The 14,814-nt window shown below is 40.9% G+C and overlaps 1 protein-coding gene across 1 annotated transcript in view; it reads right to left on the reverse strand.

The window, feature by feature from the left end:
* Window positions 1-14,814, reverse strand: part of ISM1 (isthmin 1) — a 108,039-nt gene that overhangs the window by 16,466 nt on the left and 76,759 nt on the right. The window contains exons 3-4 of the mRNA XM_075339285.1: window positions 8,873-9,137; window positions 3,692-3,835 (exon numbers count right to left, since the gene is read on the reverse strand). Coding sequence (XP_075195400.1) covers window positions 3,692-3,835; window positions 8,873-9,137 — 409 coding nt within the window. The remainder of the gene's footprint in view (window positions 1-3,691; window positions 3,836-8,872; window positions 9,138-14,814) is intronic.

Genomic DNA, 14,814 nt, shown 5'->3' on the forward strand with positions numbered 1-14,814 from the left:
TATAGGTACCTAAGGGGCTTGGTGCGCGAAGTTTATTTCAACTTTTCCAAAATTCAAATGGTGCTCCTTCCATTCCAAGCCCTCCCATTTATCCAAACAGAATGTGGAGAAGGAAATGACATCACAGGTTTTTTTTTCCAAAGGTCTGTGTTCAACCAACTTTATTATCACTGACAAGTCTTAAAAAACGCACCTAAAAAAACGCATGAAAAACGCATGAAAAACGCATGAAAAACGCATGAAAAACGCATGCGTTTTCGATGCGTTGTTTCTCAAAAAGCATTGTTTACAATTCTCCCCTCTGCCAGAGGGTGCGTTTTTTTCCGCGCGGAAAAAAAAGCAACGTGTGCACATACCCTTATAACAAAAATGTATCTGATTAAAAAAAAAAAAAAAAATCATGGTTGTTCCACAAAATATTGATTTCTGAACTCTTTCTGAGCTAAAACATTAATATTGTTGTTTCTAAATGATTATGACCTTGTTTTCTTTGCATTACTTGAGGTTTGAAAGCAATGCATTTTTTTGTTATATTGATCATTTCTCATTTTCAGAAAATAAATACAGAATTTAATTGATTGGAAACTCAGAGACGTTGTCAGCTTATAGAATAAAAGAGCAATTTACATTTCACTCAAAAATACACATCTGCAGTAACCAAAGTACCACAATTTTTAAAAAATAATAACTAATTTTATATACATACAGTACAGACCAAAAGTTTGGATACACCTTCTCATTCAAAGAGTTTTCTTTATTTTCATGACTCTGAAAATGGTAGATTCACATTGAAGACATCAAAACTATGAATGAAAACATGTGGAATGAAATACTTAACAAAAAAATGTGAAACAACTGAAAATATGTCTTATATTCTAGGTTCTTCAAAGTATCCGCCTTTTGCTTTGATTACTGCTTTGCACACTCTTGGCATTCTCTTGATGAGCTTCAAGAGGTAGTCATCGGAAATGGTCTTCCAACAGTCTTGAAGGAGTTCCCAGAGATGCTTACATTTGTTGGCCCTTTTGCCTTCACTCTGCGGTCCAGCTCACCCCAAACCATCTCGACTGGACTCAGGTCTGGTGACTGTGGAGGCCAGGTCATCTGGCGTAGCACCCCATCACTCTCCTGCTAAGTCAAATAGCCCTTACACAGCCTGGAGGTGTGTTTGGGGTCATTGTCCTGTTAAAAAATAAGTGATGGTCCAACTAAACGCAAACCGGATGGAATAGCACGCCGCTGCAAGATGCTGTGGTAGCCATGCTAGTTCAGTATGCCTTCAATTTTGAATAAATCCCTAACAGTGTCACCAGCAAAGCACCCCCACACCATCACACCTCCTCCTCCATGCTTCATGGTGGGAACCAGGCATGTAGAGTCCATCCGTTCACCTTTTCTGTGTTGCACAAAGACACAGTGGTTGGATGCAAAGATCTCAAATTTGGACTCATCAGACCAAAGCACAGATTTCGACTGGTCTAATGTCCATTCCTTGTATCCTTTAGCCCAAACAAGTCTCTTCTGCTTGTTGCCTGTCCTTAGCAGTGGTTTCCTAGCAGCTATTTTACCATGAAGGCCTGCTGCACAAAGTCTCCTCTTAACAGGTGTTCTAGAGATGTGTCTCCTGCTAGAACTCTGTGGCATTGACCTGGTCTCTAATCTGAGCTGCTGTTAACCTGCGATTTCTGAGGCTGGTGACTCAGATAAACTTATCCTCTGCAGCAGAGGTGACTCTTGGTGTTCCTTTCCTGGGGCGGTCCTCATGTGAGCCAGTTTCTTTGTAGCGTTTGATGGTTTTTGCCACTGCACTTGGGGACACTTTCAAAGTTTTCCCTATTTTTCGGACTGACTGACCTTCATTTATTAAAATAATGATGGCCACTCGTTTTTCTTTACTTAGCTGCTTTTTTTCTTGCCATAATACAAATTCTAACAGTCTATTCAGTAGGACTATCAGGTGTGTATCCACAAGACGTTTGCACAACACAATTGATGGTCCCAACCCCATTTATAAGGCAAGAAATCCCACTTATTAAACCTGACAGGGCACACCTGTGAAGTGAAAACCATTTCCGGTGACTACCTCTTGAAGCTCATCAAGAGAATGCCAAGAGTGTGCAAAGCAGTAATCAAAAGCAAAAGGTGGCTACTTTGAAGAACCTAGAATATAAGACATATTTGCAGTTGTTTCACACTTTTGTGTTAAGTATTTCATTCCACATGTGTTAATTCATAGTTTTGATGTCTTCAATGTGAATCTACAATTTTCAGAGTCATGAAAATAGAGAAAAGTCTTTGAATGAGAAGGTGTGTCCAAACTTTTGGTCTGTACTAATTATTATATTATAATATATATATATATATTACTACAAGCAGTATTTAACCCCCTGCAGATTTAGCAGGTTTACACATTCGTAATTAACTTGGCATTGTGACATTTGGACTGTAGATCAGCCTGGAAGTGTGAAATGCACTGCAGCAAAAAAGAATGTTATTTCTTTTTTTTTTTTTTTTTTAAATTGTGAAAAGTTTATTCAGAGGGTCATTTATTATTCAACCAATCAAACCACGAGAATTCTGTTTGGTTCCCCTAAAGTATTAAGGGGTATTTCAGGCACAAAGAACAATGAGCTTCACATGTTTGCATTAATTATCTCTTTTTCCAGCCTTTTCTGACTAATTAAGACCCTCCCCAAACTTGTGAACAGCACTCATACTTGGTCAACATGGGAAAGACAAAAGGAGCATTCCAAGGCCATCAGAGACAAGATCGTGGAGGGTCACAAGGCTGGCAAGGGGTACAAAACCCTTTCCAAGGAGTTGGGGCTACCTGTCTCCACTGTTGTACACATCTCCCGCAAGAGCATGTGCACAGCATAGAGTATGGATCCAATAGAAAGTCTAGGCTCTATACTCTGCCCTGCCTGAGCGGTGCACTTCTGCCTACTGACCTGCACACTTTTGAGTAGTCTTTTAATAGATTATTTGGGAGTGCGGGTCTCAGGACCCACTGTAAATATAAAAAAATTACCAAAGTGTCTCAATTTATAGTCAATTTTTATAGTCAATTATTAAAAGGAAAAGACAAACAAAGTTACATTACATAATGGCATGCCTTGTCGCAAAATTTTAAGGAAACACATGGTGCTGTACAGAGACACTATGTGGCAGCATTAGCACGGTCTACTTGACTAACAGGATCCCAGTAATAACTACTTTTACATGCTTGGCTTGATTTTGTGGTAATAAGCCCATACACAAGCTTATTATTAAAGGGAATCTGTCAGCAGGTTTTTGCTATTTAATCTGAAGACAGAATAATGTAGAGGTTAAAACACAGAATTCAGCGATGTGTCACTTATCAGACTTTGAGTTATTTACTCGCAATGAAGGTTTTATGACCAGGAGATTATTACTGCTGACTACAGTGCAACAACTGCTAGACCGACCACGCCCCCTCTTCTGATAAGCAGCTCACTGTCAATAAACCATCTACACAGAGCTGGGGGTGTAGTTAGCTTTCTAAGCTCTGTTACATCTAAGAACTCTGTGTCACAACTAGTGCACCCAGTAATCTAAGTGACACATCGCTGGATTTAGTATCTCTGACCCTATGTTATGCTGCTCTCAGATGAGGTAGCAAGAACCTGGTGACAGATTCCCTTTAAGTAATCAAAACTTATTCACATACCAGGACAATTTGGCATATCACACGTCCGGGACTCTGTGGCTGTGCAGGCATATCCACAAGACCTTGTGCGTTTCTGGTTTCCACTGCCGCAGGTAACGCTGCACACAGACCATGTGCTCCAGTCTCCTTCTCCATCTGCATAATCTATGGAGAGAAGCAACATGAGCATTTTTTTCCTGGTCAACAAGAAATCTATAATTAGAGAAATGAATCAATGATATGGATAATAAAATAGTAATGAAACTGTGGCACTTACAGGGCATTAGAGGGCTTGACTTGCCCACAGATTTTATGTTTAATTACAGTGGTTGTCCACTAATAGGACAACCCCTTCTTAAGCGAAGTAGTCCCCATTTGTAAACTAAAAGAACATATACTCACTTCCTGTACTGACGCCATTCCAACAATGTTAGAGCCAGGTCTCCGGAGGCTCGAATGAAATGGTTCTCAAATCAGCAACCACTATTGGCCTTCTGTGCACTCACAACCTTACGGCACCAATGCAGGAGGGGAGTGTATGTTATTTTTATAGTACAAGGGGGACTACTTTATTTAAAAGTGAGTACTCCAGCGAGTGGACAACCCCTTTAAAGCCTCAAAAATGGTGTAAAGTAACAGAAATAAAAATACTCACTTTACAAATCCCTTAAAAGTCCAGATCTGACCCTTTTGTCCCCTCACTAATCTCTGTAGTCTCTGGTCTGTTATATTCCCTGCCGGTCTCTGGCTGTAGTGGTCATATCCACCAAGACAGAGCAGGAAGTTCAGAGACAATGGGGGATCTGAAAAGTGTTGAAATGGTTGTCTTAGAGTGTGAAAATTAGGGTTTGCTCATACTGGCGTAAATAATAATAAAAAAAAAAAAATAAAAATAAAAAATTAGTCCCATTCCAATTCTCAACAATCATTTGCAGGACCATTTACAGTAGAATGCTAATTTATCCGTAAAAAACGAATCTCACCAGGGTGGCCCATGTTGCATCCATTTTTTTTTTCTGGCAGCCATACATTTTAATAGGCGAATCTCCTCCGATTTATAGAGGACCAACCACCAGGTTTTTCCTATATAAACTAAAGCCAGTGCTATACTGGTGCTATCATGCCGATTCTATACATAGTTGTGAGATTGGATGTATACTTTCTGAAATACAGGCAAGTAAAGGCTGTGAAATGCACTGTTGATTGATGGGTGCTGCAGAATATTTAATAGGTGGGTCAGGTTTGCTAGTTATTCCCGCTCCTATCTGCCTGTCCTTACTCCCCCTGTCTCTGTTGTTATAGGGGGAGAAAGGAGGGACGAAGGCCAGGAAGCAGACAGGGGCGGGAATAACTAGCAAAACCTGACCCACCTATTAGATATTAGGTAGCACCCATGAATCAAGTAACAGTGTATTTCACAAACTTTACTTGCCTATATTTCAGAAAGTATACATCTGATCGTACAACTAAAGGTATGTATAGAATCAGCCTGATAGCGCCAGTATAGCACTGACTTTAGTTTATATAGGAAAATCCTTGTGGTTGGTCCTCTTTAAGTGTCCACTCTCAGGATGCTGCAATCTTATTCCTCGGGCTGAATACAGCATAGAATAGAATCGCAGATCTGCACTGCTTCATTGAATAACAAAGGTCTGAAATGCAATATTATCATTTATTATTTATTATTATAGAGCCATTTATTCCATGGCGCTTTACATGTGAAAAGGGGTACACATAATAGGGACAAGTACAATAATCATAAACAATACAAGGCACAGTCATGTACAGGATGAAAGAGGTCCCTGCCTGCGAGGGCTCACAGTCTACAAAAATCTTTAGTACCTTGCATTGCACTTATCCGATTTATACGCCAGTGTGAGTGAACCTTTACTCTATTATTCTACAATATTTCATAGGAAAATAAATTATAATATATATATACACATACATATATATATATATATATATATATATATACACACACACACACATATCGAGATAGAGATATGGAGAGATTATATATATATATATATATATATATATATATATATATATATATATATATATATATATATATATATATATAATCTCCATATCTCGATATATACATACATACATATACATACACATACACATATATATACACACACACACACAGATCGAGATAGAGATATGGAGCTATATATATATACATAATCTCCATATCTCTATCTCGATCTGTGTGTATATATATACACATACATATACATACATATATATATATACATACAGTGCCTACAAGTAGTGTTCAACCCCCTGCAGATTTAGCAGGTTTACACATTCGGAATTAACTTGGCATTGATCAGCCTGGAAGTGTGAAATGCACTGCAGCAAAAAAGAATGTTATTTCTTCTTTTTTTTTTTTTTTAAATTGTGAAAAGTTTATTCAGAGTGTCATTTATTATTCAACCCCTCAATCCACCAGAATTCTGTTTGGTTCCCCTAAAGTATTAAGAAGTATTTCAGACACAAAGAACAATGAGCATCACATGTTTGGATTAATTATCTCTTTTTCCAGCCTTTTCTGACCAAGACCCTCCCCAAACTTGTGAACAGCACTCATACTTGGTCAACATGGGAAAGACAAAAGGAGCATTCCAAGGCCATCAGAGACAAGATCGTGGAGGGTCACAAGGCTGGCAAGGGGTACAAAACCCTTTCCAAGGAGTTGGGCCTACCTGTCTCCACTGTTGGGAGCATCATCCGGAAGTGAAAGGCTTATGGAACTACTGTTAGCCTTCCACGGCCTGGACAGCCTTTGAAAGTTTCCTCCCGTGCCGAGGCCAGGCTTGTCCGAAGAGTCAAGGCTAACCCAAGGACAACAAGAAAGGAGCTCCGGGAAGATCTCATAGCAGTGGGGACATTGGTTTCAGTCAATACCATAAGTAACGTACTCCACCGCAATGGTCTCCGTTCCAGACGAGCCCGTAAGGTACCTTTACTTTCAAAGCGTCATGTCAAGGCTCGTCTACAGTTTGCTCATGATCACTTGGAGGACTCTGAGACAGACTGGTTCAAGGTTCTCTGGTCTGATGAGACCAAGATCGAGATCTTTGGTGCCAACCACACACGTGACGTTTGGAGACTGGATGGCACTGCATACAACCCCAAGAATATCATCCCTACAGTCAAGCATGGTGGTGGCAGCATCATGCTGTGGGGCTGTTTCTCAGCCAACGGGCCTGGCCATCTGGTCCGCATCCATGGGAAGATGGATAGCACGGCCTACCTGGAGATTTTGGCCAAGAACCTCCGCTCCTCCATCAAGGATCTTAAGATGGGTCGTCATTTCATCTTCCAACAAGACAACGACCCAAAACACACAGCCAAGAAAACCAAGGCCTGGTTCAAGAGGGAAAAAATCAAGGTGTTGCAGTGGCCTAGTCAGTCTCCTGACCTTAACCCAATTGAAAACTTGTGGAAGAAGCTCAAGATTAAAGTCCACAAGATACACCCAAAGAACCTAGATAACTTGGAGAAGATCTGCATGGAGGAGTGGGCCAAGATAACTCCAGAGACCTGTGCCGGCCTTATCAGGTCTTATAAAAGACGATTATTAGCTGTAATTGCAAACAAGGGTTATTCCACAAAATATTAAACCTAGGGGTTGAATAATAATTGACCCACACTTTTATGTTGAAAATGTATTAAAATTTAACTGAGCAACATAACTTGTTGGTTTGTAAGATTTATGCATCTGTTAATAAATCCTGCTCTTGTTTGAAGTTTGCAGGCTCTAACTTATTCGCATCTTATCAAACCTGCTAAATCTGCAGGGGGTTGAATACTACTTGCAGTCAAAATTACAACATTGCACTTTCAAAAAAAGGAATGAACAAGGTTTATTCTTTGCAAAATTTCTTGTATTTTTTATTTATATTGAAATGTGACAGGGGGACGTTTCGGCCCAATACAAGACCTTTCTCACGCCTAGTCACTTCAAGTAGGAGATTTGGCTTATGTAAAGCAGATTCTGCTAGATGCAGGGATAAGTGAAATAGAGGAGGTCCACCAAAAATATAGCTGGGTTGGGTTCACTGTAAATGATTTCTGTTTTGTTACTCTTAAAGGGTTTATGCGTCCTTGGAGATTTAAGGGGATATATCATACGTTGTGCCTTAAGCTTGTTGAGAATAAAGGAATTAGTTTCTAGTGTAGCTCTAGCTATATAGCACAAAGAATTTCCATCTGTGGCTTGTACATCAGAGGTTACAATGCTGTGGTGGACTGAGCCCTCTAGAGTAAAGATGGAGCTTGTATTAGGAGTCTGTGTGACAATCTTTCGATTACCTTCCAGAGCGTTATAGACATACCTTGCTGCCTCCTTCCCAGGATGTGGCCGAATGCCTAATATTTATTAATTATATATATATATATATATATATATATATATATATATATATATATATATATATATATATATATATATACACATATGTACACACACACACACACACACACACACACACACACGCGCAGCCTTGGAAGAAAAGTACTCCTACCCCATCAACTTTTCCACATTTTTTTCACGCGACACCCGCAAACCTGAATTTAATCGGGATTCTACTTTTTCTTAAAAGATATTTAGAAAACCATGTATCATTTTCTTTACACTTCACAAATACTTGCTACATCACATAAAATCCCAATAACATACATTTATATTTGTGGGTGTAACATTCACGGGGTATGAATAATTTTTCAAGGCACTGTATATCTGATTATGTGACCCAACAACTTCTTTAAGGGGCTGTTTTGGTCAGACATATTGAGGTCACTCCTCTGTGGCAACCCACCACTGCTTGCCATGATAAATGTGTCTACCAGTATCAATTAGTGCTTGCCTACCATGTCTATGTAATGTGACATTACTATAGTGGTCTAATTTTGCAATCAGTAGAGTAGACACCACAGAAAAACCACCAACCCCGTAAATCCTTATACAGCTTATCCTAGAAATTTGAGGTGCAGCTCAAAAAGGTTTCATTGCTCTGAAAAAGTCTTTCAACCATGGACAGTTATGACATACCCACAAATCTGATTTTCGCCATGATTTTTTTTTTTAAATAATCCACCCCATCAATCTTCTGAAATACGTAATGGACAGCATTTTATTGACCCCTTATCTGTGTGCACAGGCCGAGCTGTGTAACATGAACCTACCATACTCTGGCTGTTCCTTCAGATCAAGTGTACGATGACTGGGGACTTGTCTGTTCCACCCACTCAGAGGGTTTAAGAAGTTGCTATCCTCAGTGGTGCTGTCATATTTGTAGTCCTGGCCTCCATAATTTATCCTGGGTAGTGTTGATGACCTCTGCCACCAACTTCTCCAGTCAGGTGATGGAACTGGCCAGCTGGGCTTGTTGTCCTTTGGCATGTCATTTTCCGGCTCCATGTCTGTTCCGTCAACTACTTCAATTGTAACCTGAGAGGAGTACAAATGTAATGGGGTAAAAAGTGAGGCCTAGCTGATGTACGAGACAGTAATCACCTGCCATCACAGTGATCACATAGAATCTAGATTCTTCATAGATTCTATAATCCATCCACACTACATTAAAAAAAAAAAAAAAAATTAAAAATGATATAATAGGATATATAAAAATGGTTATCTTTATGAGAAAGCCCCTTTAAAGTGAGTCAGTTGATTGATGCTGACACATAACCTTTAATTAATAAATTCTAGAATCTGGATTTAAATTTTATTGTTTCCACTTTTTACAAACCAATAAACAAATACAGCCGCCATCTAGAAGGGGACAAATACATTTTCATAAAATTGTTCATTATCATTACGGTTAGTTGACAGCAGGTTACTAGATCTTATAAGGTTTTCTGTTGCAGATCTGACCAACAATCTGCATGCTGCTTGATTTTGTTAGGTGAAATGCCACGTTGCTTAACGGAAAACCTATGGATCCGATTCCAGTAAAAAGGGTCCATCTGGTAGTGCCCATGTCCAGAACGTCACAGATACAGTATGAATATTAACTATGCTGTACTACTCCCTAATGTGAACAGAGTGTAAGGGGTACTTTGCACACTACGACATCGCAAGCCGATGCTGCGATGCCATGCGCGATAGTCCCCGCCCCCGTCGCAGCAGCGATATCTTGTGATTGCTGCTGCAGAGAACATTATCGCTATGGCAGCTTCAGATGCACTTACCTGCCCTGCGACGTCGCTCTGGCCAGCGAACCGCGTCCTTACTAAGGGGGCGGGTCATGCGGCGTCACAGGGACGTCACGGCAGGCGGCCAATAGCAGCGGAGGGGCGGAACATAAACATCCCGCCCACCTCCTTCCTTCCGCATTGCCGGTGGAGGCAGGTAAGGTGATGTTCCTCGCTCCTACGGCTTCACACACAGCGATGTGTGCTGCCTGCTGGAATGAGGAACAACATCGGACCGTCGCTGCTGCAAAATTATGGAATTGTCGGACCCTACACCGATCATACGATAATGACGCTTTTGCGCTCGTTAATCGCATGTAAAAGGATTCACACACTGCGATGTCGACAGTGACGCCGGATGTGCGTCACTTTCGATTTGATCCCACCGACATCGCATCTGCGATGTCGTAGTGTGCAAAGTACCCCTTAGGATATATTCACACCTTGAATACTTGCAAGTTTTTTTTCTACACTTATTTGCTGCAGAAAAGGTGCGTTTTTTATTCACAACCGTTCTGCAGTCCTCCCCCAGCAAAATCTATGGGAGAACCAAAATGCTGTGTTCACACTGCGTTTTTTTCCTATAGGTTTTGCTGCAGAATTTCTACAGCTTTTCTGCAGCAAAAATGAATTAGCATGTCACTTCTTTTCCGCAGGTACCTGCGTTTTTTTGGCATAGATAATGGTAAAAAACTGCAGGGACCAACCCGTGGTAAAACCGTCGGTGCGTTCTTACAACGTTTTTTGCCGCGAGTGCGGGATTCTGCCAGAGGGTGCAAATTTTTCTTAAGAAAAGCACATTTCCCAGTGCGCACAGACCCTTAACATCTCTTGGCAGGAAAAACGCAACATATAATACATGAGACTTTAATGGGTTTTTTAGGTGTTCACTTGAATGGGTGAAATATCCTGCAAAAATTGAATAATTGGAATGCTGCAGTTTTAAATTATCAATGCACCTAAGCTCAAAAACACAGACAAAAAATGCACTTTAGAATTTAGAAATCTCATTCATTTTTCTGATACTAGGAAACAACAATTATTTTTATGTACAAAAAAATTCTCTGCAAAAAAAAGCATGGAAAGGGGTTTTCTTTGTAGGTATTCACCCTAAGCTTGCTACAATGTATCAGTCCAAGTTGTTTAGCTCACAGAGCATTGCCTAGGCTTGGTACAATTCTATCCGCTATAAGGTCTTGCTATGTACAGGTTTGCATCTTATAGGCAAAATATATCAAGCCTATTAGTATTTCTTTTGGACTAATTGTTAAAAAACACCTTTATTAATATACATTGTTAAAACGGGGGAAACCCTGATTAAATATACATCTACTATCCCCATATGGAACAAAACAAACCTCTACGCAGTGTTATAACCAATTTATGGGAAATACTACCTCAGACAGCAGGGGAGATATTCTTCCTCTGTTCTCGAGGCAATAGATCTCAGAGAGGAGCTCTCTGTTCTTAGGACAACATCAAAACTAGATATGAGCGGACCCATGGAAGTTAGAGTTCTACTGGTCCAGCTGAGCTTTTTTAAAGTTTAGTTTGGGACCCGGACATGACCTGAACTTCATTTGAAGTCACTGATTGACAGCTCAGGTCTCCATCCACATGAAGCCAGCCATAAACAACCCCCTATATATGATCTCTCTCCCATTCCTGTCGCTCGCACCTCAAGAACATCTCTAGAATCGGCCCCTTTTCTCACCATGGAAACTACAAAACCCCTCACTGTGGCCCTCATCCACTCCTGCCTTGATTACTGTAACTCTCTATTAACTGGTCTCCCCCTAACTAGACTTTCTCCTCTGCAGTCCATCCTTAATGCTGCAGCCAGGGCCACTTATCTGGCTACTCGTTACTCGGACTCTTCCGCCCGGTGCCAGTTATTGCACTGGCTGCCCATACATCATAGGATCAAATTCAAACTGCTTGCTCTCACCACAAAACTCTTCACAGTGCGGCACCCCCCTACATCTCCACCCCCCTCTCCATCACCCTACCTGTTCTCTACGCTCCGAAAACGAATTTCGACTAACATCCACACTAATCCAAACCTCTTAGGCCATGTTCACACTAGAAAAATGATTTTTCTTAAGAAATTCTTCTTCACTTCTTAAGAGTGAAGGATTACTGCACCTGCGTTAAAAAACGCCGCGTTTTCGGTGCGTTTTTACCGCTGGTTGCTCCCTGCGTTATTGTGCCAATTATCTATGGCAAATAACGCAGTTAGCTGCAGAAAAGAAGTGACGTGCTCATTCTTTTTCTTAAGAAAATCTACTGAAAGAATTTTCTTAAGAAAAAAACGCAGTGTGCGCACAGCTAATTTTTTTTGCCATAGGTTTTGCTGGGGAATGTCTGCAGAAAGGTTACAAGAATTTCTCAAGAAATTTTTGCAGCAAAAACGGACCAAAAACGCAGGTAAAAAACGCAGTGTGTGAACATAGCCTTACTCCCACCTCCAAGACTTCTCCCGAGCTGCACCAATCCTCTGGAATGCTCTGTCCCAAGAAACTAGGATGAACCACAACTTACTCAGCTTTAGACGCTCTCTAAAAAACACATTTTTTTTAGGACAGCCTATCACACTGCCTAATTGAATTAAATTCACATAATCCCGCCACGACATCTCAGAACATAACTCTCCATCAAACTCCACTGCACCAAAAAGCAAAAATGCATCACAAAGATTGGCTGAAAACCGGTTCATGCAGCCTTTATCTATCCCCCATGTCTTAGAGATGGCTCGATTGTCGTAAATAAGCACCTGTACCATGTCCCCCTCCATCCCACCTCATTGTAGATTGTAAGCTCTCATGAGCATGGTTGTCTTTATTTTTTCCCTAATTGTATCTTCTATAATTGTTCCTTGCTTCTATATGAACCTCTGAATTGTAAACCGCTGCAGAATATGTTAGCGCTATAGAAATAAAGATTATTTTTTTTAAACAGAACATTTCCGGGGGAGGGTAGGCGGGTTTTTTTCTATTATATTCATGATATTATTTATCCATTGGAGCACACTGCATCTGATCACGCTGTTACCCCCAGTGCGAAGCGGCTCACATTGGGCCGAGCACCGAGCGTACCTAAGCACAGCGATACACACGTGAGTTTTGTTCATACATAAAGCACCAACCCCGAACTTTGTTTTCACTTTGTGATCGCTACAACTTAAAGCACCACTCCAGCTTTTCACTCCTTGACTGATGTTTTAAACCTCCTTTAAGTCTCCTGGCCACCTTCCAGGATTTGTATCTTTTTTCGGTGTCCCTCAAGTCCCGCAGCGCCATCTTGTGACCGTAACATCTGAATGACTGGAAGTTGGAACTTACATCAGAAGTTCTCAATGCAACTCTAGGAGGGCCAGGACCAGGTCAGAACGAGCCTCTCATAGAGCTGCATTGAGTTGTGACCTCCAGCGAACTCCATAAAACACCGGAGCTGCCGACAGGGCATAAACGGGAGGAGACCGGCGTGAGTGGTGCCGATAACAGAAGAAGATGCTGGAGGGTGAGTATAAGACAAGCAGAAGGGGATTCTCCAGAGGTGAAATAAAAAAATGCCTGAGGAATGGATTTTACAGAAAATTTCAATATCAGTCAGTAAAGCAACTACTTACAGAAACATTGTCTGTCACCACATCATAAATTACTTATCGGGGACAAATGAGTCATTTTAGCAGGAAATCTTTAATGCTAGCTTTCCTCCTGATAAATTAGATACACATTTCTCCATCACAAATAAGTCTAGTTTGCGTTCCCCTATTTTCTAACATTCAATACTATTCTAATAAACAGAGCATAGACAGAGAAAAGAATAGGCAGTACCCCAATTTATGTATGGAAAAACAGCAGACGGTATTGACTCAGCTCCATGCAACATTTTTTTTTACTCCAGAGAATGTGTTTCTGGAGCTAAAACGTTTAAGTGATGAATACTCAAGACATAACATTAAAGCGGTGGTCCGAAACACAAATTAATTTTCATCCTAAATCCCAAAATCTATTAGCTGCCATAATTTAATCTGTTTTCTAATCCTCTTTAAAGGGGTTGTCCACTACTTTTACATTAATGGTCTATCCTTATGATAGGTCATCGATGTCTTCTGGGGACCGACATCCAGCACCTCCACCGATCAGCTGTTCTCGGTGCCGCCTCCGGCAGCAGGTAGCCGGTAATGCTCAGTTCCAGAGCTGGCCCATCAAGTGATAGGAGGGGGTCGCAGCCGAGTACCGCACATCCGCCTCCCATTCCAATCAATAACAGATGGATGTGCAGTATGTGGCCACTATCAGAAAACGGAGCAGGTCCAGAACTGCAACTGCCAGAGAACAGCTGATCGGCGGGGGTTCTGGGTGTCAGACCACGGCGATCAGACATTGATGACCTATCCTACGGATAGCCCAACAATGTAAAAGTAGTAGACAAACTCTTTAAAGAAAAATAACTCTATCCTTCCCTCACAACACTAACTGCGTTGTCAGTGGGCAGGAATTGCGGTCACTGCTGTAGCCTTTACCCCCTACCCTGAAACAAAGTAAGTGACGCCCATTTCAGAGGCTGGGCTCATCTTTGCTCTACTAATTATGAATTGGTTTTCATTTCCGACAAACACTCAGTAGATTATTCTTACTGTAGAATATGCACAGTGACAGTGCGCTCTGTTCTGGCTCTCATCATAAGTAACAAGCTGATAGAAAAGTGCACTGTCAGTGGGCAATGTAAGAAGAATAGCCGATGTGCAGAGACCAGCACCCCCCACACAGGTGTCATCACATGCTGGAGTGGCGCTGGTCTTTTTTTTTTTTTAAATGTAAGCTCCACACAACCAATTTAGCTCTTTTTTTGGTATTTGTCTACTTCAATTTTCTGGTTCCTTGGAAATGTGTGCGTTACAAAAAAAAAAATAAAATTAAAAAAAA

Source organism: Anomaloglossus baeobatrachus, chromosome 3, assembly GCF_048569485.1.
Source record: "Anomaloglossus baeobatrachus isolate aAnoBae1 chromosome 3, aAnoBae1.hap1, whole genome shotgun sequence".
In the NCBI taxonomy this organism is placed as follows: Eukaryota; Metazoa; Chordata; class Amphibia; order Anura; family Aromobatidae; genus Anomaloglossus; species Anomaloglossus baeobatrachus.